At 34.0% G+C, this 19,500-nt stretch overlaps 1 protein-coding gene across 1 annotated transcript; it reads right to left on the bottom strand.

The window, feature by feature from the left end:
- Nucleotides 1-8,474: 8,474 nt before the first annotated feature.
- LOC143570816 (sodium/calcium exchanger NCL2-like) lies at nucleotides 8,475-16,099 on the bottom strand. Its single transcript, XM_077056363.1, has 9 exons — nucleotides 15,733-16,099; nucleotides 13,774-13,959; nucleotides 13,514-13,704; nucleotides 13,007-13,258; nucleotides 12,776-12,897; nucleotides 12,384-12,615; nucleotides 11,972-12,194; nucleotides 8,981-9,009; nucleotides 8,475-8,772 (listed from the first exon to the last, which is right to left on the bottom strand). The coding sequence occupies exons 1-9, from the start codon at nucleotides 16,097-16,099 to the stop codon at nucleotides 8,524-8,526; spliced, it is 1,851 nt and encodes a 616-aa protein (XP_076912478.1). The 3' UTR covers nucleotides 8,475-8,523.
- Between the last annotated feature and the right edge of the window lie 3,401 nt (nucleotides 16,100-19,500).

Genomic DNA, 19,500 nt, shown 5'->3' with positions numbered 1-19,500 from the left:
AAATCTATATATTAATGACTAAAGTATTTGTTTACTCATGTGACTTGTTCCATTTGTAGACACAATTTGATATTCCGGAAGATGCTGAAGGCTGGATATTGAAATCATTTGAGCAGAAGGTGAAGAATTGGAGGGCAAGAGTTAAAGAACTATACCATGATCCGTCTTTGTCACTTCAGGAACAAATAAGTTCTTGGCCAAAACAAGTGCAAAAAAACAATGGAGGAGACTCGTGAAGTATTGGAATAAAGAAAAGTCTTATGTACGAAATAGCCTTCCACTACAAATAACATTAGTTTATTTTCCATTCTAATATTTCACTTTACTACTGAAGACGGTAAGTGAAAAAAACAAGGCGAATCGGGCAAAGAAGAAGATGGTGCAAGTAACGGGTAAAAAAAGTTATGCTCGAGTCCGTGAAGAGCTAAAGCTGATTGTATAAGATGGTGAAATTGTTAATGTAGCATGTCGATATCCGTTGTTAATACTCATTTATTTTTGTTCAAACAGACATCTATGGGACAAAATCCAAGTCGACTGGAAATGTTTCGTGCATGCTTCTCCAAACATGGAACTACAAAAAATGAGAAAGCTGCAAATGCAATTGTAAGTAATATGTTTATATATTCATATACATATATTTTCTCTGCATTCTTGATGGTGTTAAAATACATATCTTTTTTTTTTGTTATTATATCTAATACAGACACAAATGCAACAACTTAGTTCTAATCTTCCCGAGGGTTCGACCGATAATCCTAGACCAGATGATGTTTTTTCTAAGGTAATGGGTAAAGATCGAAATGGTGATACAGTCATGTATGGTCTAGGTGTTCGTGGTTATGATGTTTAGGGTGTAATACCAAGTCGTTCAGCATGTCGTAGAGAAAACATCCAACTGAAGTCTAAATGTAAAGAACTTACTAGTACCGTGGTCCAGTTAGAAGCCCAGGTGTCCGAGATGAAAGGGTCCAAGGATGGTTCTAGTGTTCCTCCTGTTACATTGTCATCTTTCCCCATTGTAACCAGTGAACCTCCACGTTTACGGGTATTTTTCTATATAAATCTTTAGTGTTCCATATTTTGTAAGTTATCTTTTGTACTTCATAAGAAATATGTTATAAACAATAGGCACGTCACTATATTTTGCACAAAGTGCATGGCCAAAAAGAGGATTAGTATGTAATTTGGATACTTTGTTAGACTTAGGATATGTAGAAGCTGCGAAATAGAGGTAAATCTTTAGCTTGTAGACTCATCCAAAAATGATTGTAAATTGGTGATTAAATAACGGTTACATTGGGCTACACTAGAAAACGTCTATTGATGTTTTTTTTCAAATTATTTTTTCAATAAAATGTTAGCATGCTAGTGTAAAACCTTCTTTTTTGTAAATTGACTTTTTCACTATAATGACTCGATTTTAATATATAACTGTTTTTTGAAAACTAAAATCTAGGTCGGAGATGAAGTTTTCCTCAAAAGCATTCTAAACCCTACTGAGCCTGTAGCAAGAGAGGATGGGTGAAGAGGCTGGACCAAATGAGCTAGTTGGTGGTACAGAGATTAGACCAAAATGGTGTAAGGTAAATGTTTAAGTACCAATAAAGATAGATGAAATGTTGGTGAGACCATATGGGTTATTTTCAACAATTCAAGATTGTATTGGTGCATCCATCGCATGGTCTTGTTCATTCATCTCGGTATGTATTTGTTAAACTTGTGATACGAATAATTTTAATAACATGGAACTTAATGCTTATACATGGATGGTTTATTTGTAGGTAGTCCGTGAGGATTGAGGACGCATGATGACTCGGGATTTTATGGTGCTTGTTTCTTTTATTGTTTTTAATTTTTTGTTGAATGTTACAAGAGTTTATGTTGAATAATGTTATAGCTTATATATGTTTAGTGTTTTCGTTATGAACAAGCTTATTTAATATAATGATGTTTTATTTCTTTCAATATTTAGATGTCCATAAACGTATCGTAAAATTGTGTGTACGTTTAAAAAAGGGTTGTATAATATGATTTGTTAGGGTTTCGAATTTTTGTCCTATTAAACGTTGGAACATTATAAAAGTGTCATAATATATAAAAGTGTCATAATATGTTTTTTTTAGGAAACGTTGTTTAAGTTGTTCATAAACATATTATGCGACCATAAAGTTTAGTTTCATAATCTTGTTTGGGATATTAGGACTCTTTTCTTGGTACTATAATGTTCTATCATAAGGGTCCTATAAATTAATTTTTAAGGACACTTGTATGTGTGTCAAAAGTTTACAATTAGGTAAGCATATGTCAAAATATTGTAAAAGTGTCATAATACGTTTTTATTGGAACGCTTTTTAGATTGTTAATGAATATATTATGCGACCATAAAATTGGTTTCGTAATCTTATTCGGGATATCAGGACTTTTTTCTTGGTACTAAAGTACCTATAATGTTACATCATAAAAGTCTTATAAATTAAATTTTTAAGAACACTTATATGTGTATTAAAAGATTAAAGGTGAGTAAGCACATGTTAAAATTTTTTGTAAAAGTGTCATAATATGTTTTTATTGGGACACTTTTTGGGTTGTTAATGGATATTTTATGCAATCATAAAATTGGTTTTATAATCTTATTTGGGATATCAGGACGCTTTTTGAGTTCCGAGACTTATTACGACCCCTTTACATGAAACGCTTTTCTCGTTGGTCCTATTAAATGAAAGGTCATATAAAATAGCATTTTAAGACGTTTTTGTGCGTACTAAAAAGCCCTTTTTATTGTAGTGATAACATCAAAAATTAGTGCAATTTCGGTCAAAATTCGGTCGTTTATTAATTCATAATTATTGTGCTTTTGTAAGCGTTCAATAAAAGGTCGTGTTTTCCGTTTCCTAGTTAGTCCTTTGTTCGATTAGTAAGATAAAGTGATTGCCACAATTTACTAACACCCTTAACTTCAAGGACCTATGAGCAAATTGTTCAAACTCTCTTTTTCTTCTTTCAGATTACCACCATCGATTGAGTTTTAATTAACTTTTACACCACCATCAGCCTCAATTCGAAGTATTTAACAAATGTCTTGAAATCATTTAAAACTGTTTCAACTTTTGTAATCAAGCATGCACTTAATTATCAATAAATTCGGTTTGTTACACTCGAATTCGCTGACCATCTCATCATCGTAGATTTATCAAACACCTCCAAATTGTCTCTCAAACCTCTCTACAAGCAACAAATCTTACTAATCTATTAAATCAAAACCAATTCTCCACATGTCCTTCTACTAGCATGTCCACCTATGAATCCAAGTCACCAAGTTTCCAATCTCATATTGTCTATTATGCTGCCACTTGTCATGTTCACCAAACACCCAAAAACCTTATTTAAACCTTAAGATTTTTCCACCATAATCATTTTAATCTCTCTCTCACTCTCTCTCTCGGCTTACTAACTCCACCATCCACCATCTTCTATATTCCGGTAATATAGATCGAGATTAATCGTTTTCAGGTAATGTAGATCGAGTATAATAATACTCTAATGGCCAACAATGTTATATGATTTTCCAGCAAGGTTATATCATATTCCGGCAACATATTTTTCTTCCGGTTGTTATAGATCTAACCTTTTTATCTTTATTTTCATTGTTAACTGATTTTTTTAAAATCAGTTTAGGTTCTAAATCAAAAACGGCGATGAAGCTAATATTTCTAAGTATTTACGTTTTTCCGGTATTGTGTTATACCTATAACAATGGTTGTTTTATATTTTTCTTGTTTTTTTTCTTTTACATGTTGTTCTTCTAGGTTCTAAATAAAAATCAGTTTAATCCATGTACATTATCATTATTCTTTTTCCGGTAAGGCCAATTTAAATTTTCCAGTTATAAATTATAATTCAAATCTTCCACAATATAAATATTATAACAAAACTTAATTATTTCAGGTTATTGTCCCGATTGATGTACGGAATATTTCATTTTACCTTATAAATAAAAATCGAAGATACCATCGTCATTATCACTATTTGTTTTTTTTTGGTAAATTCAAATTTTCCGGTTATAAAATTCTAATTAAAATCTTCCATAATATGACTATTAATATTTGACTTTATCATTTCAGGTTATTGTTCCGACTCATATAAGCTAATTGCATGGATTGAACATTAGTTGATAAGATGTATTTTTTTAATTTTTTTAATATTGATGTATATTTTTTTAATATTCATGTATATTTCTTTTAATAAGATTATAATATACATTAAATTACCTATATTAATATAATCATTATTCTATTGTTTTTGTCAACTTCCAATTAAATGACAAATATACCGTCTAATTTAAAATCTCATTATAATTTCCAATCTTATATTAGTTTACATTTGTAGATTTATACACATTGAAGAATCTCATTAATACAATTTATAGAGTTTGGCATTCCTTATTTTTTTTAAAAAAACGAATGAACAACCCTTTTTTATGTTTTTAATTTTTTCCATTTTTATAAACTCAATCCTTAATTTGTAGTTTGACCGAAATAATAACCTAATTATCTCATTATTACAATTTATATTTTTTTTCTTTCCTTATTTGTTAAAAAACCGAATGAATAAGTTATAACTTAAATAAATTTCCGACCGATTTAAGTATTTGACAATTCATATTAAATCGTGTTTGACCATTCATATTAAATCGTTTTTGGCAATTCATATTAGTTTACATTTTTAGATTTATACGCATTTAAGAATCCAATTATGGCACTTTATAAAGTTTGACATTCCTTATTAAAAAAAACCGAATGAACAACCCTTTTTTATGTTTTTAATTTTTTCTATTGTTATAAACCCATTACTTAATTTATGGTTTAACAGAAATAATAACCTAATTATCCTATTATTACAATTTATATCTTTTGACTCTCCTTATTTGTTAAAAAAACCAAATAATAACTTATAACTTAAATAAATTTCCAAGTCTTACTTGCAACAAGATTAAGTATCCCATTAATACAATTTATTAAGTTTGACTATCCTTATTTTTTAAATAACTAATAAAGATAGTTAAACTCAATAAATTGTATTAAAGGTTTTAATACAATTTAATTAACATATTTAAACTCCTTTTAAATTCGGAATTTGACCAATCTTTCAACAATGTTTTAAAGGTTTTAATATTCTCCATAATTTTAAACTCATTTCAAAATCTTTCCATAATTTTTTGAAGTTCATAAATTAACTGATTTGATTTTCATTTTTGTAATTATTTCTAAATTAATTAGTCATATTAGTAAAATTAGAACAGATTTGATTTTAATTTTTGTCATTTGGCATTAACTAGAATAAGTTATAATTTTAATATTCAAAAAACTTATTGTCAAACTAAAAATATTTGCCATAATTTTAATGTAATCTTACTTTAAATTACGAGAATATTAATTATTAATTAATAATAAAATAATAACCGCGTTATTTTAGAACGCAATATTCAAATTTACATAATTTCTAATAATCAATACTTAATATATCATAAATTAAATAACCGTTTTATCATCATTTATAAATATTATTCGGCACATATGATTTAGTGAATATTATTAAACATGACAACTTTTCATAATTTATTAATATTCTTATTCTCATGAATCAAGATATTTCAAATTATTTCTATCTTTACATGGAAGACCAAATTTAAACTTAAAACTACAAAATTTAATTAACATATTTAAACTCATTTTAGATTCGGGAATTGACCAATCTTTCAAAAAAGTTTTAAAGATTTTAATACTCTCCATAATTTTAAACTCATTTTAAAATTTTTCCTTAATTTTTTAAAGTATTCAAATTAACCGATTTGATTTTCATTTTTGTAATTATTTCTAAATTAATTAGTCATATTTTTCAGCTTTAATTATTTTCAAAGTCAACATAAAATTTTTTAATCTTTACAAAGTTATTTGAGAATTCATTTATTGTAAAACGTTTTTAAGTTTTACAAATTTAACAACATATTAATGTCAATGATTTAAAAGTTTATTGTAATATTGGTCAAAAATCAAAAACAATTTCATAATTTTTTGAAGTTGACTAATTCCAATTTTTTTATATTTTGTTACTATTTTAAAAAAATTTCAAAATGGGTTGTTTTGAAATAGTATCAAATTTTCTAGTTATAAAATGACGGTCAAAAAAAGGTTTTTATTGATATATCTTTTGGTTTAATGGTTTAAGTTAGAAAGATGTTTTATGTTGTTATTTTACTTTGTTTGTTGTTATATGTTATTTTGTTTTAATAAAAACAACTTTATTAATGCTCAAATGTTACTCAATATTAAATATGTTATTATTGTATATTTAATTTGGATGCTATTGTTTTATTATATTTTCAAGTGGTAAAGCAAAATGAGTTTCTTTTGATATAATGTTTGAAGAAGTTGATGGTGGTTTAATATGAAAGAGCATGTTTAGTCTTTTGTTGACGTTTTTTGGTTGTTCGATGTACATTAAGTTATTGAACTTTTAACTTTTAATATCTAGACAATGTAAATGGTTATCGTTTTGGTCCGAAAGTTTGAAGAAGTTTTGTGTTGCTTGAATTTTGTTGACATGTTTTTCCACCCGTGTGTAACACGGGCTATACCTTAGTTTGTTATTGTAACAAAACCCCTCTGTTGATATTAATTGACAGAGGTGACAGACAATCCACTCAATTGTAGGGTTTTGTTCAATTTGGGTCTTTTGTTGAACTTCTCAATAAAATTTACCCAACCTTAGCCGTGGGTTCGATTCTCGGCCACCCCATTTTTCATTTTTATGAAACTTTGGTTTCTTTTACCTTTTCAATTGCATATTACAATTCAGTCTCATGTTGTATGTTATATTATATGCTTTATGTATATATGTTGTGCTTAATTGTATTGCTAGCTCATTTCATTATTGTATTGGCTCAAGTATATCTCAAATTCAACTTGTATGATCATACCTTATTCATAAATATTTGGCTTTGTGCTAACGACAATGGATACACATTGATTTTTCATTTATCCATTTTAAATAATGATTACACGTTTATGTTAGTTGTTTTACATATTCATATATGCTTGTAATTATTCTCAACATGTGAATTATAGATTTCACTATATATACATATACTGCAAAACTTATATTTACTCACCAACTACTTGTAATTGTCATATATTTTCATGCATGCTACATATACACTTAAGTGATTTTGATTTATGCGAAGACCATGTAACATATACCGATAGGATATTTCAAATAACAAGATTTATATATTTTAGTTGGTTAACTCTTTATAATATGACAAGATTAATGTACATGTGTTATGATATGAATAAATATAAATAAATATTTGTCACCATAATAGTGTTTACGAGAGATGAACCACCTTTAACATATCGTCCTGAAGTATAATCCGCAAGAGGTCGGGGTGTTACATGTACGCATCTGGAATACTTGTTGGAAATGATGCATAGCGACTATAAACAAACATGTTTGCATTAATAAGTCGCCAACGTATCGTCGGGTCAACTCGCTAAACCTTGGGTCAACTGTCAACAAAAGTCAAACTTGGTCAAACACAATAAACAATGGGATTGTTTGGATACAGGGGTTTTAGGATACTTGTACGGGGCACTCTACATTTAGCTATTGACTTTTTTACTTAGCACGCACTCGAGGTGAGTTTCATAGCTCCTCTCTTTTACATACTTTTTTGCTTTTGGGAGAGAATGCACACAAACATTTTCTTTATTTTTAATATTGTATATCACATGCGTATTATGGTGGAACATTACAAACTTGAAAGTCTTCGCATACCTTGGATCATTAGTATTGCATAGCACCATAAAATGTAATGTCTGGGTGTAGTTGCGCCCTATGGTTAACATGTTATACTTGTTTTGCACTTCCGCAAACATAAATTATATTGTAAATGTACCATTCTCATTAATGATGAGTAATATTAAATGATGATTTTTCATTATTAAATGGTTGTTCAGTATGACACGTGGCTATATCCTATATCCTGATATGTTATGCACATCGCGATAAAACTCTGTTAATCGAAAATTGGGACGTGACATAGTAGGTACTCAAATAGACCATCTATCCATCTATTCAGTCAATTCACGTAACGACAAACTTTCAACTTTAGATATCCTTTCTAAACCTTTCCATATAGAACTCACATAGTTTTTACTTGTAACAGGTTGGGCATGATTGATATCAATGCTTCAACTTGAGGAGGATTATTAGTTTTAGACCGTGTTATTAGTTTGTGGTCCATGGGCGACGTTCTCAAAACAGAACAACACATGCGAAGAATTCGTGCTTGAAATTGAAGTGAAAAACATAATTTGTCAGCATTCAAATATAAAAATGGAATTATGTAAGGGTACAAGAATAGGGTTATGATCGTCTAGAGGCAATACACGTAACCAACTCTCAAACTCATCAAATAGGCTAAAAATGGTCTAAGAGAGACAACAAGTTGTACATCCAGTTTCAAGTAAATTGAAAAGCATTAGTGACTATATAAACAAACACCATAGATAGCGGATAGAGAGGGAAAGCGATGAGCAAAGTCCAGTTAGGAAACTTGGATCTCAAACTTGCAAGAAGTCCCATTATTACGCAAACAATGACCACGACAAGAACTTCCGCTGAAAAATGCCATGTGAACCTGTGGAAAAATATGACTGAGACAAGAACGAAAAATCCCAGAATGTTGTTCAGGAAAACCTTGTGGTATATCTGAATTTTAAGAAAATTGAGAATGTAAATTTCCACATAGGATAAAGCTTAACACAACGGGAGGCCGAGTTAGCCGCCAACCAAACAAAAGGAACCCGACAAGGCTGGCTACATACAACTAAAACCACTAACTCATTCACATGTAAATTAACATGGGTCAAACCATTACTGATAGATAATTAAATCACATTAAAAGAGAGGGACAAACCTCATAAAAAGTTAAAGAAGTTGTTTTATGTTGTTGGGTTTCGTAGGCTTTTTGGTGTAGGCCCGGTTTATTATTTGAAGTCCAAAGGGCAGGCCCGACCCGGTTTGGATTTCTTGTTTAATAAGATACAAACCCTAAGTGTATCTTTATATATTTGATGTCGTGTACTTGTAATTTGTAATCGTTGTCACTCAATAAAGAATATCTAGTTGCCACCCGTGGACGTAGGTCAGTTTAGACCGAACCACGTTAAATCCTCATGTCGTTTATTGTTTTCGCGTGTGTGTTCGGTTCGTGTGTGCATTTAATCTTAACAAGTGGTATCTAGAGCTTAGGTTCGTATCACACGAAGAACACGAGAACCCATCGAGTCGCCGCCAAACCTCCCGCCGCCGCTACCATACCGCGCTAGGGTTCCGTCGTCGTCCGAATCTTGCCGCTAGGAGCAGACACGGCAGCCTCGCCGGCTATCTAGCGGAAAACTTTTGTTTGCATTTTTTTTTTCGGCATGAGACGTGAGTTAATTTGTGAACGTGGGTTTGAGAGAGAGGCAAAATTTAGATATTATTGGTTGCCTTTTTTGTTTGGAGAAAATCGGCGTGACCAGGGGTTCTGACCAAGATTAGGTTGTTTGTTGGACTATTGAATTTTCTTTGGCAGAAATATTGAGGTTTTTTTTCTTGGGGGTGTGTGCGTGAGAACATAGTGGCACTACCACAAATATTATTATTTGTGAGTCTTGTGTTTTCATATTAATTGGTGTCCTCACGTGAAACAAAAGGAAAAGTCAACCACAAGCAACCACCAAGCAAAGTCCGATTCAGTTTGCGAGTCGATATCCTAGTTGCAAAGTACGAGCTAAGGACAATTATATCAAGATCCTATTTTAGTTGAAGAACAGTTGTTAAGTCAGAAAAGGCGTTAAAGAAACGGAGAACCAGTGCCAACCGTGATTGTCAGGTTTTATCGTTTCAGTTTAAAGTTTCTGATTTACAGTTCGTATTTTCGGTACGTTTATATAGGTTTTCGTTTTAGTCATTGTCATGGCAGAAGACGGAAAGGTTTCGATATAGAAGTTTGACGGACAGAAGTTTGGTTGGTGGAAGATGCAGGTTGAAGCGCTACTTTGTCAGAAAGACTTGGATGTGGTGCTAGAAGATGAAAAACCAGAAAAAATGTCAGAAGCAGATTGGAAGAAGTTAGACAAGAAGGCTAGGGCTTGTATTACTCTGTCGTTGTCGGAAGATGTGGCGTTTAACATCATGAAGGAAACCACGGCGCGTGGTATGATTGATGCACTATCCAACATGTATGAGAAGCCCTCTGCAGCAAATAAGGTCTATCTTATCCGAGAGCTAGTGACTACAAGAATGAAAGAAGGCGAGTCTATTGCAACGCATATTAATAATCTTAATTCGATCCTGTCCCGCTTAGTGTCAGTCGACATTAAGTTTGATGATAAAGTTCAAGGTCTTTTGATATTATCCTCTTTGCCCGGCAGCTGGTCGCAAACAGTGACTGCGGTTTGTAGTTCGTCTACAAAAATTACTTTTGATGGGATTCGGGATTTGATTCTTGGAGAAGATTCAAGACGCAGAAGTTCAGGTGAATCACCAAGTAATATATTTGTCATAGAAGATAGAGGTAGGGGAAAACAACGAGGTAGTGAGAATAGGAAGAGGAGTCAGTCTAGGACTCGTAATGATATTGAATGCTGGGGTTGTAAAGAGAAGGGACACTTTAGGAATCAGTGTCCGAATGGTAAGAAAGAGGTGAACGTTACAGAACTCAACACTGCAGAAGAATGCCCAGAGGATGAGTTTTACGTTCTTAGTGTTGAGGATAACGTTGATGCTTGGGTGATGGATTCTGGTGCATCGTTTCATGTCACTCACTGTAGTGAAACGATAAAGAATCTAAAGTTTGGGGATTTTGGAAAGGTTCGACTTGCGAACGATGATACTCTACAGGTTACGGGTATGGGAGATGTTGATTTGATAACTTCAGCCGGTACTTCTTGGACTTTGAAAGATGTTAGGATTATTCCAAGTTTGAAGAAAAGTTTGATTTCAGTTGGGCAGTTGGATGACCAGGGTTACGATGTTAAGTTCGGGAATGGGCAGTGGAAAGTAGTCAAAGGGAATCTCGTTTTTGCTCGTGGCAAGAAAATGGGTTCGTTGTATATGGTCGATATGTCACCGAAAGGAGTGGATCCAGTTTCGGTGAAAGACAAATTCCGGTTCACAGAATCTCGTGGGCAGAAGAAGGTTCGTTTTGCAAGTAACAAACCCAGAGCTAAAGTGAAGATTCAGGATGAACGAGCTAGGAAGGTTAAATCAGTCAGAGGACATCGTGACAGTGGGAGCACAAGTCGTGTTTCAATTACAGTTCTAGGTCGACAGTGGATTAAGAAAACCAGTATTCCGGCTGTAAAAGTCTCTACAGTGAATTATTTGCTGAATATGGAGAGTGTTTGTTCTCGGGATATCTCAGGATCCGGTAGTTTGTTTCAATGGGAGCCGGTAGGGACAGAGAATGGGTCAGGGGCAGTTTTAGCCGTGAGTGACGTGTTGGAGCTCCGGGGAGCTTCAACGGGCCTTCAGGTTAATTGATGAGAAGGCGATGGCAACTAGAAGATGGTTAATTTTCGGATTACAGAAGTACAATCAGGAGTGCAGACGAGAGTACTCAAGGCCTCTGAGTGGGAGTTTGTTGGGTTTCGTAGGCCTTTCGGTGTAGGCCCGGTTTATTATTTGAAGTCCAAAGGGCAGGCCCGGCTCGGTTTGGATTTCTTGTTTAATAAGATACAAACCCTAAGTGTATCTCTATATATTTGATGTCGTGTACTTGTAATCGTTGTCACTCAATAAAGAATATCTAGTTGTCACCCGTGGACGTAGGTCAATTTAGACCGAACCACGTTAAATCCTCGTGTCGTTTATTGTTTTCGCGTGTGTGTTCGGTTCGTGTGTGCGTTTAATCCTAACATATGTCTCTTCTGATTTGCAGCTCTAATGGCTGCAATTGCTGTTCTAGCATTCGTAGCAAGTGGGACTAAGATAAATGAGACGTAAAACGGCTCAATCTTTACCGATTCTGAAAATTGTCTAACACTCTCCACCAGGGGCTCAGCCAAGACTATTAGTATACCGATCCCAACTACCAGTAGTACTATTGCCTTCAACATTTCATCTGCCTTGTAGCTGCTTGTTTTCTGAACAAAATCATTAAAGGGTTGAGTAACGGGTCAAAAAAATTAATACAAAATCGTTTGACTAATTTATTGTTTCTTTTAGATTAATTTTTGTTTGACCTGCTAGAGATATAAGACAACCCAAATCCCCTCTAATCATCTACTAATTTAGAATGTAGCAGGTTTTTTTTTCATCATGATGTTTCTTACTTGGTTATTATCCTTCAACTGCAAGTTACATGAAACGAGCAATTTTCCAACTCCGGATCTGAATTCGGCTTTATCTATATTTCCATTTCGATCAATGTCTAAATGTCTCATCATGATCTTAGCTATATCGTCATCTACCAGTATCTTCTCATTGTTGACTTTCAGGATGAAGTTTTTTAGTTCTGTTCCTGTAATAGATCCATCATTGTCGGTATCTATGCGTTCAAAGAATCTGAAAATTGAGTTTAACTCATAGTTAGACTACTGACAGTTATTCATTACAAAGAAGTGGCAAGACTGGCGGGTTGGACAGGCAGGGATGGGTTGATCTACAAACACTTTAGAACAACCACCAAAACTGACCCGTTCAATAGGAGATGAATCACAATTACCTATCTATAGCAGATTCATCTGGTTTTCCATCTTTAAGCAGTGTCTCTATAGACGCATGTTCCATCATACACCACATTTGATTTATCAATGTGTACTTTTCTTTTAGCAGAAGTTCCACAACCTGAAATATACAACCGAAAAAGTAATATTCACAGATTGCTCATGCCTCAAAGCAATGTTCCTTTAAAGTTCACTATGCAAGCTGATACAAGTTAATGTGTGAGACTGACCTGATTAGATTTATGCGATGAAAATGAATCAGTATTCATTAGTTCTCTTGTGCCATGAACCCATTCCTCAAACATTTCAACTTTTTCTTTGTTAGCCACTAGATTTTCCAACCTCTTCTCCATTTTTTTCTGTCTAATCATCAAACTGTCCAGCATAAGATCTTGTACATCATAAAATGGTACATGCATTTCGACTTTTTGTTCGGCTTCTGCATACTCTAGTCTCCTATTCCATATCCGTGGTTCATAAATCTGCAAGAGAGTTCCCAAAATGGAGGCTAATCAGATGACAACTCCAATAATCCAATTGTTGATTGGGGCTTGTAATAAGGTTTTTCCAAAATATTGTTTCTTTCATTCTTGTATTGTATTTCACCAAATGAAAATGAAACATTTAATTTTAATAAACTATTACTTTTAGAACTATAAATAATATTTCAAATATATATATCTAGGTTAAAGACACTTCTAGCTAGCAAGTTCTTTGTAGATGAAAGAAATGTTTACCTGATAGACGAAGTATGAGATAAAACAAATTACCGAAGCCAATAGTGAGACAAGTAAAACGAGTCTGTATGCTTGACTAGAATATGATAAACCAAACACACTAGGCAATAGGATTATTACAAATGGTATAAGTGAGAAAAACATAATTTTGGCATCAACACTGGTTTCTACATCTGTGAACACACCAGAACCTATAAAAATGTGCAAATATTTAGGCTAATACAAAATAATAATGATTATATACTGATGAAGAATCAAACCAGTTAATAGTTGCATTGCTCGATTCTTTTGTTTTAAATCAGGTTGAACATAGAATTCTTTTCTGCCGCAAATGAAACATGCTCCCCAGAGAAGTGTGAGAAGTAATATTGACGATCCAGCTAACAATCCGGCACCTGTTAGAACGTAGTCTTGAGCTTTCTCTTTAGTACTCGACAGACCGATAACTACATCCGAAACAACCAATGGTGGAAATGTTAGAAAATAGTTCATCAGTTTGAAACAGTAAAAATATAAATCTTAGTAATGCGGTCTGCTTTACTCTCTTTGGACTGTTTTCAACTTAACTGGTCGGTCGGTTGGTCGGTTATGGAGTTTTCAGGCTGAACCAGTGAATAGAAGCTCGGTTGAACCCGAAAGCTAAGCAAATGTCAGATACGAAAATTCTAATATAATGTATGAGTGTAAATGGTTTTAAAACCTGGGAGCACTCTTACCAAACTATTTAAGTCCATATAATGATTATTAAAAACGTATATTATACTTCATGAGGTATCATTTTAGAATTACCAAACTTTATAACTTGTATTCAATATTTTCTCTTACTTGTAGCCTTAAAGAATTAAACACTCCAATACCATATTAACATTACTCTGAAACAAATGTGGTTGTGTAACATTTTTTTTTTGCTGACTTATTAAGAGACCTGATTGATTAAGATTTAAAAGGGAACCTCTAAATCACTTAAAATGTCTTTCAAACTTAACCATTGAAAGGCTACATGAACCATTAGTTAAGGTGTCTTTTTAGTGAACCAAACACACTATATTATAATTAATTAGAGATAGCCTCTTAATTAAACATTAAAAGACTGTCATACAACCCCAGTAACTACATCACACACAAATATTAGTATTTCAAGATTAAAAATCGTATTACCGTTTCCAAATATTTGAATTATTATACAATAATCAAAGTAGACTACGATATTATAAATTAATCAACACTTATTTTCTTAACCAGTTATGATGTTCTCCGGTTATTGAATCCGATCGACTGATCTGACCGGTCTGACAAGTGAACTAGTACGACAGCTGGTTCGATGTGCGGTCCGTTTTTAAAAACATAGCCTTAATCTTACAACTTGATTAAAATGTGTTTACAAAAATGCACCACCCTTATACTTAATAAATCCTAAAGGGAGCTAATACCAGTTTACAACATAGTACAAAGTCTTTAATTATTCTTTGCATGAAACTTAGTAGAATATATGAATATATATTGCGTTTGTATTTAGGAATGACAATGAAACCCGATGGGAATACCCGAAACCCAACACAATTGAGATACGTAATACCCATTCCACTAGGGTTTGGGACTAGTTTTGAAAATTTGCCCGGGTTTGGGACGGGCTTGGGATTTTCAATATACTCGATTACCTGACCCGGTTACCCAATAACATTGACCCATTTACCAGATTATATACCCGATGTACCCGACATATTTTTTTCATATATTATATAGTACATTAAAACAAATAGTATATTCTTAATATACTCAAAAGTATATTCTAAATACACAAATATTTAGTTGATTCATTATCATTTGTTGAAGCTAATAACATAATCTCACTGTGGATTCATCTTGTTATAATTGCCATTACCTAGTTATTTGTTTGATGGATTAGCGCGTAGATCTATTTACATAAAAATGTACTTATTTACCTTGTTGCATTAGTGCAAAATGTTAACTGATTAGTTATATTTTGTCAAATCATATAGAAACCTGATAGGTTTTGGGCCGGGTATAACTGCCTGGTGTTTTAAATAAGCTAATGGGTATACCTGAAACCCGCCGGGTAATTACCTGACATATGGGTTTGGAATGCCTAGACCCAACCCATTGCCATCCCCTGTTTGTATTTATACCAGAAGCATACACAGAAGCATAGTTAAATCTAGTGGATGGTTGGTACGGAGAACATAGAAGAGAAAACTTACCAAGAAGTATCAAAGAATCTGGAAGGGCGTCAAGAATCTGAGTAAAACTTGTAACACAAAAGTTTTTGCCAAGGACTCGGAATATTCGACCATCACCACCCGCATAGGATTCCCCGTGATATAACAGGTACTCGTAAATCACAATCAGGACAATATGACTCGGAATATTGGTTGAACATGGCAAAAAACCATACATTAGCTTACACTCCGAATCAGTTCCTTTGAGACGTAGAATGGATTCATCCACTCCACCATCCGATACTAACTCCTCAGCATTATACTGCAAATGACGACTTGCTACTTTCCCCACTAGTAGCAAATGAATAAAAGAAGAATAAAATGCAATTGTTGCAAACATGTTTTTCATTTTGAAAAATGGTAGCTGGGATGAATGAAATGGTGTATAGATATTGTGCAATATATAGACCCACTGGGGGAATCTTGGTAGTTATATATGTGAGGAAGAAAGTATATATTTAATATTTCTTATGGTCTTTTGGAAGTCTTGGTCTTTTTTAATCCAAATATTATATGAAGTCATCCTTGCAGTCCATTGATGACTCGAAATAGTTAATTAAGGCTACAGGCATATAAACGAAATTATAATATGTATAAGTTTACATCATGAAATAGTTATCTAAGATTTTAGTGGTGTGAACCATATAGGGTGGTTATGATTTTAGAAAACCCAGATGATTTTAGACCCATTGGGGAATCTTGGTTGTTACAAGAGGGAGAAAGTCAACGTTTACTAATGGAAGCCTTTCTTAGTTTTTCTTAAATCCAAATATTATATAAAGTCATCTCCGAGAGTACATTAAATTCTAAAGGGTACAGATATATAAACAATGTTAAAATATATCAGTTCACATGGAGAAATAGTTATCTTATATTTCAGTGGTATAAAACTAGTTTTAAAAAAATTTGGTTGATAACCTGGAGCTGCAGTTTCAGACACGAACGCGGCATGTTAGTGTGCATTCGTTTAACTATAGTCTATAGCCAAATAAATGGTCGGACATTAAAAGTTAACCAAACATGGGTTTTTTGTTTGGGTATGTTTGTTAAAGGTATGAGCATGTTAGTGTTCATTTATGTTTGTTACATAAATGAATGGTTCACGATTTTAAATGGACACAAACTTGATCTTATTAAAAAAGTTCCTGCCTATGCTAAATATCTTAAGGTCACTTTTATACCCAAAACGGAAACATAAGATTCCAAAGAAGTTTGATATGACTGCTTATGCTAGTGTTGTTTCGGTTACAATTCTACCCATACTTAAAAGATCCAAGGACACCTCTAATTTCTACACAAGTCAGTGACTTTAAAATTAAAAGAGCACACTTGGATCTAGGGACAAGAGTTACTATCCTCCCAGAAAGTCTGTATTATCAATATTACTTAGATAATTTAAGAGAAATTGCAATTAGAGATTAAGTATGCTTTCTGATTATATTAGGCTAAATTCGATGTAATAGTCTTACGTAATAATAGATATAACTTGTTCGCACTATTTGGGCCCACAGGCTTGCCTTTGGGCAAAAACTATAAACCTATAATGACCAAAAATTTTAAACCCATTTTCTAAAAACCCAATAATAAATAATTTGCCACTAACTTATAAGGAAGTATTAAAATTAATAAATGTTAAAAAAAAGGCACGTTAACAAAGGTGAGCAATTTTAATTTTCAAATATATAATATAATAATAAGTATGGTGAACGAAAATCATAAGATGCTCCATAATGATCACTCTTACGCTGCAAAATAAACACGTAAACAACTAGATAAGATTAAAGGATAGAATTAAGATAAAAACTACCTTCATCCAGTGAAGGTAACATCGATCCATCCATATTTCTAGCATATTCATTCGTTACAAGGAAACTAACTATAAATACACTGATAGAAACCTTTACACATTCACTTAACTATATCTCAGTGAAGAAATACGGATCTACTCCCCTAGACGGGTTCTAGATCCGATGAGTCCACATGGTAGCATACGGATAACAACCAGTAAGATACAAGCCCAATTCCCCGAAGTCTAGTGACCGGAACCTGCAAAATAGACACCGTGAGCTCGTTACGGGAAGGACAAGGGGGGGGGGGGTCTTCCCGTAACCACCCTCCGGCGTGAGAATAAGTACATTCCTGATGAAGATAAGTACTTAAGTATATAGTGAGAGTAGAGTGGGAGTGAATGAATACCTCATGAAGATTGAAATGGTAGTTATAGCCGAAGGATGTGAAAATGTGATTGGGCCAGCTGTCCTTTTCAGAAGATGCTCTCGTAACCACCTAGACACGTGTCCTCACATGATAGGTTCAGTTATATGTTGCATGTGCATGTATAACCACCTGGACACGCGTCCTTATGAGATAGGATGATAAATAACCCTGGCCATGTGCACGGTTATAACGTCCTTGCCATGTGTCCTTTATCTATTGGCTGAGAGATCACCTATTTCCAAGAAATTATCTTAGTAAATCTTCTAGAAAGTAATTGGCTGCTTACAGCTGTCCTGAGGCATTACCTCTTGGTTATTTATGCGGATGAGTACTCCGTCTTGCGGATGACTTCTGAGGGTGCCCGGACGCTTGCGCATACGTCATGTGAGTGTTTCTTCCTTAAACGGTTAAGTGGGTAATCCGTACGTCCCGCGGGTGGCTCGAAGGAGGCTTCCTGCTGGCCCACGGGTGATACTTAAGGGTATTTGGTTCTTTTTGGTACCCTACCTCTATAAGTCCCCCAGTCCAGTGTTTCTTCCGCGTGGAATATTTTATGCGGGCGAAATTTTGAACTTAAGGTTTTTTTGGGGGTTTTGAGCTTTGCAAGTTGGTAAAAATATCTTCTGTTGAAAACCATGGATAATCATGAAAAGGGACAAGTTGGTCACTCGCAAGCGCGTGGGCAGACGATGTGACGTTTATGCCGGCTGTCACTGTACCCGACTGTTCACCTTTTTCTCTTTTTTGAATTTCCCGCGTGACGTGGCGCTTATTTAGTGGGTAACTGTTTTCTCTCTCTACTGTTCATATCCCATCGCATTAATTGCGATGGGTATAAATAGTGGAGGTTAACTTCTTTTTGAAGTTTTATCGCCGTTGATTTCCAAATATTGTCTATCTTTTTCTCTTTGAACTCTTATTAACCTTGTCAAGTGTTTTCAAGATTGCTCGTTGTTCTACATTTCTTGATGAAGTGATGGCCAGCCAATCATTAATACCTAATATTGACGAAGTGGAGGTCAATTGGGACCGATCTGAGTACGAAGATCTGATCCGTACCTATGGCATTCCACCTGATTGGGGGCCAGAATTTCCTGTCGCTGGGTCCATTGCCAGTCTACTACCACTTGGCAAGATGGCTGTATATGTCGACTACTTTGTCTATGGGAATTTCCGTTTTCCCACAACTAAGTTTCTTATGAGGGTTTTGAGTGCTTAAGGGATCCATTTATCCCAGTTACATCCTCATGCTGTCATGCGAATTCGCCATTATGAATTTGTGTGTACGACACACGAGATGTTGCCTCGACTTGACCGGTTTCCTGTTTATTACCGGATGGCCAACCGAGGTGATTGGTTCACATGTCAGGGAATAGCCGACAGGGTTATTGGTTATGAGGCCGAGAAGGGTTCGAAAGGCTGGCGCAATAAGTTTTTCTGGATATCCGAGGATGTCATGCCGGAGGTAATGGTTCGTCGCTCGACGAATGAGGCTCTTTCGGAAATCGTCACGGCTTCTCATGAAGGCCGAGA

Source organism: Bidens hawaiensis, unplaced genomic scaffold (genome assembly GCF_021521415.1).
Source record: "Bidens hawaiensis isolate Kalapana, Puna unplaced genomic scaffold, B.hawaiensis_p1.1 tig00025091_1, whole genome shotgun sequence".
NCBI classification, from domain to species: domain Eukaryota; kingdom Viridiplantae; phylum Streptophyta; class Magnoliopsida; order Asterales; family Asteraceae; genus Bidens; species Bidens hawaiensis.
Note: the sequence above shows the minus strand (reverse complement) of the source record. Positions and strands in the feature narration are given on the sequence as shown.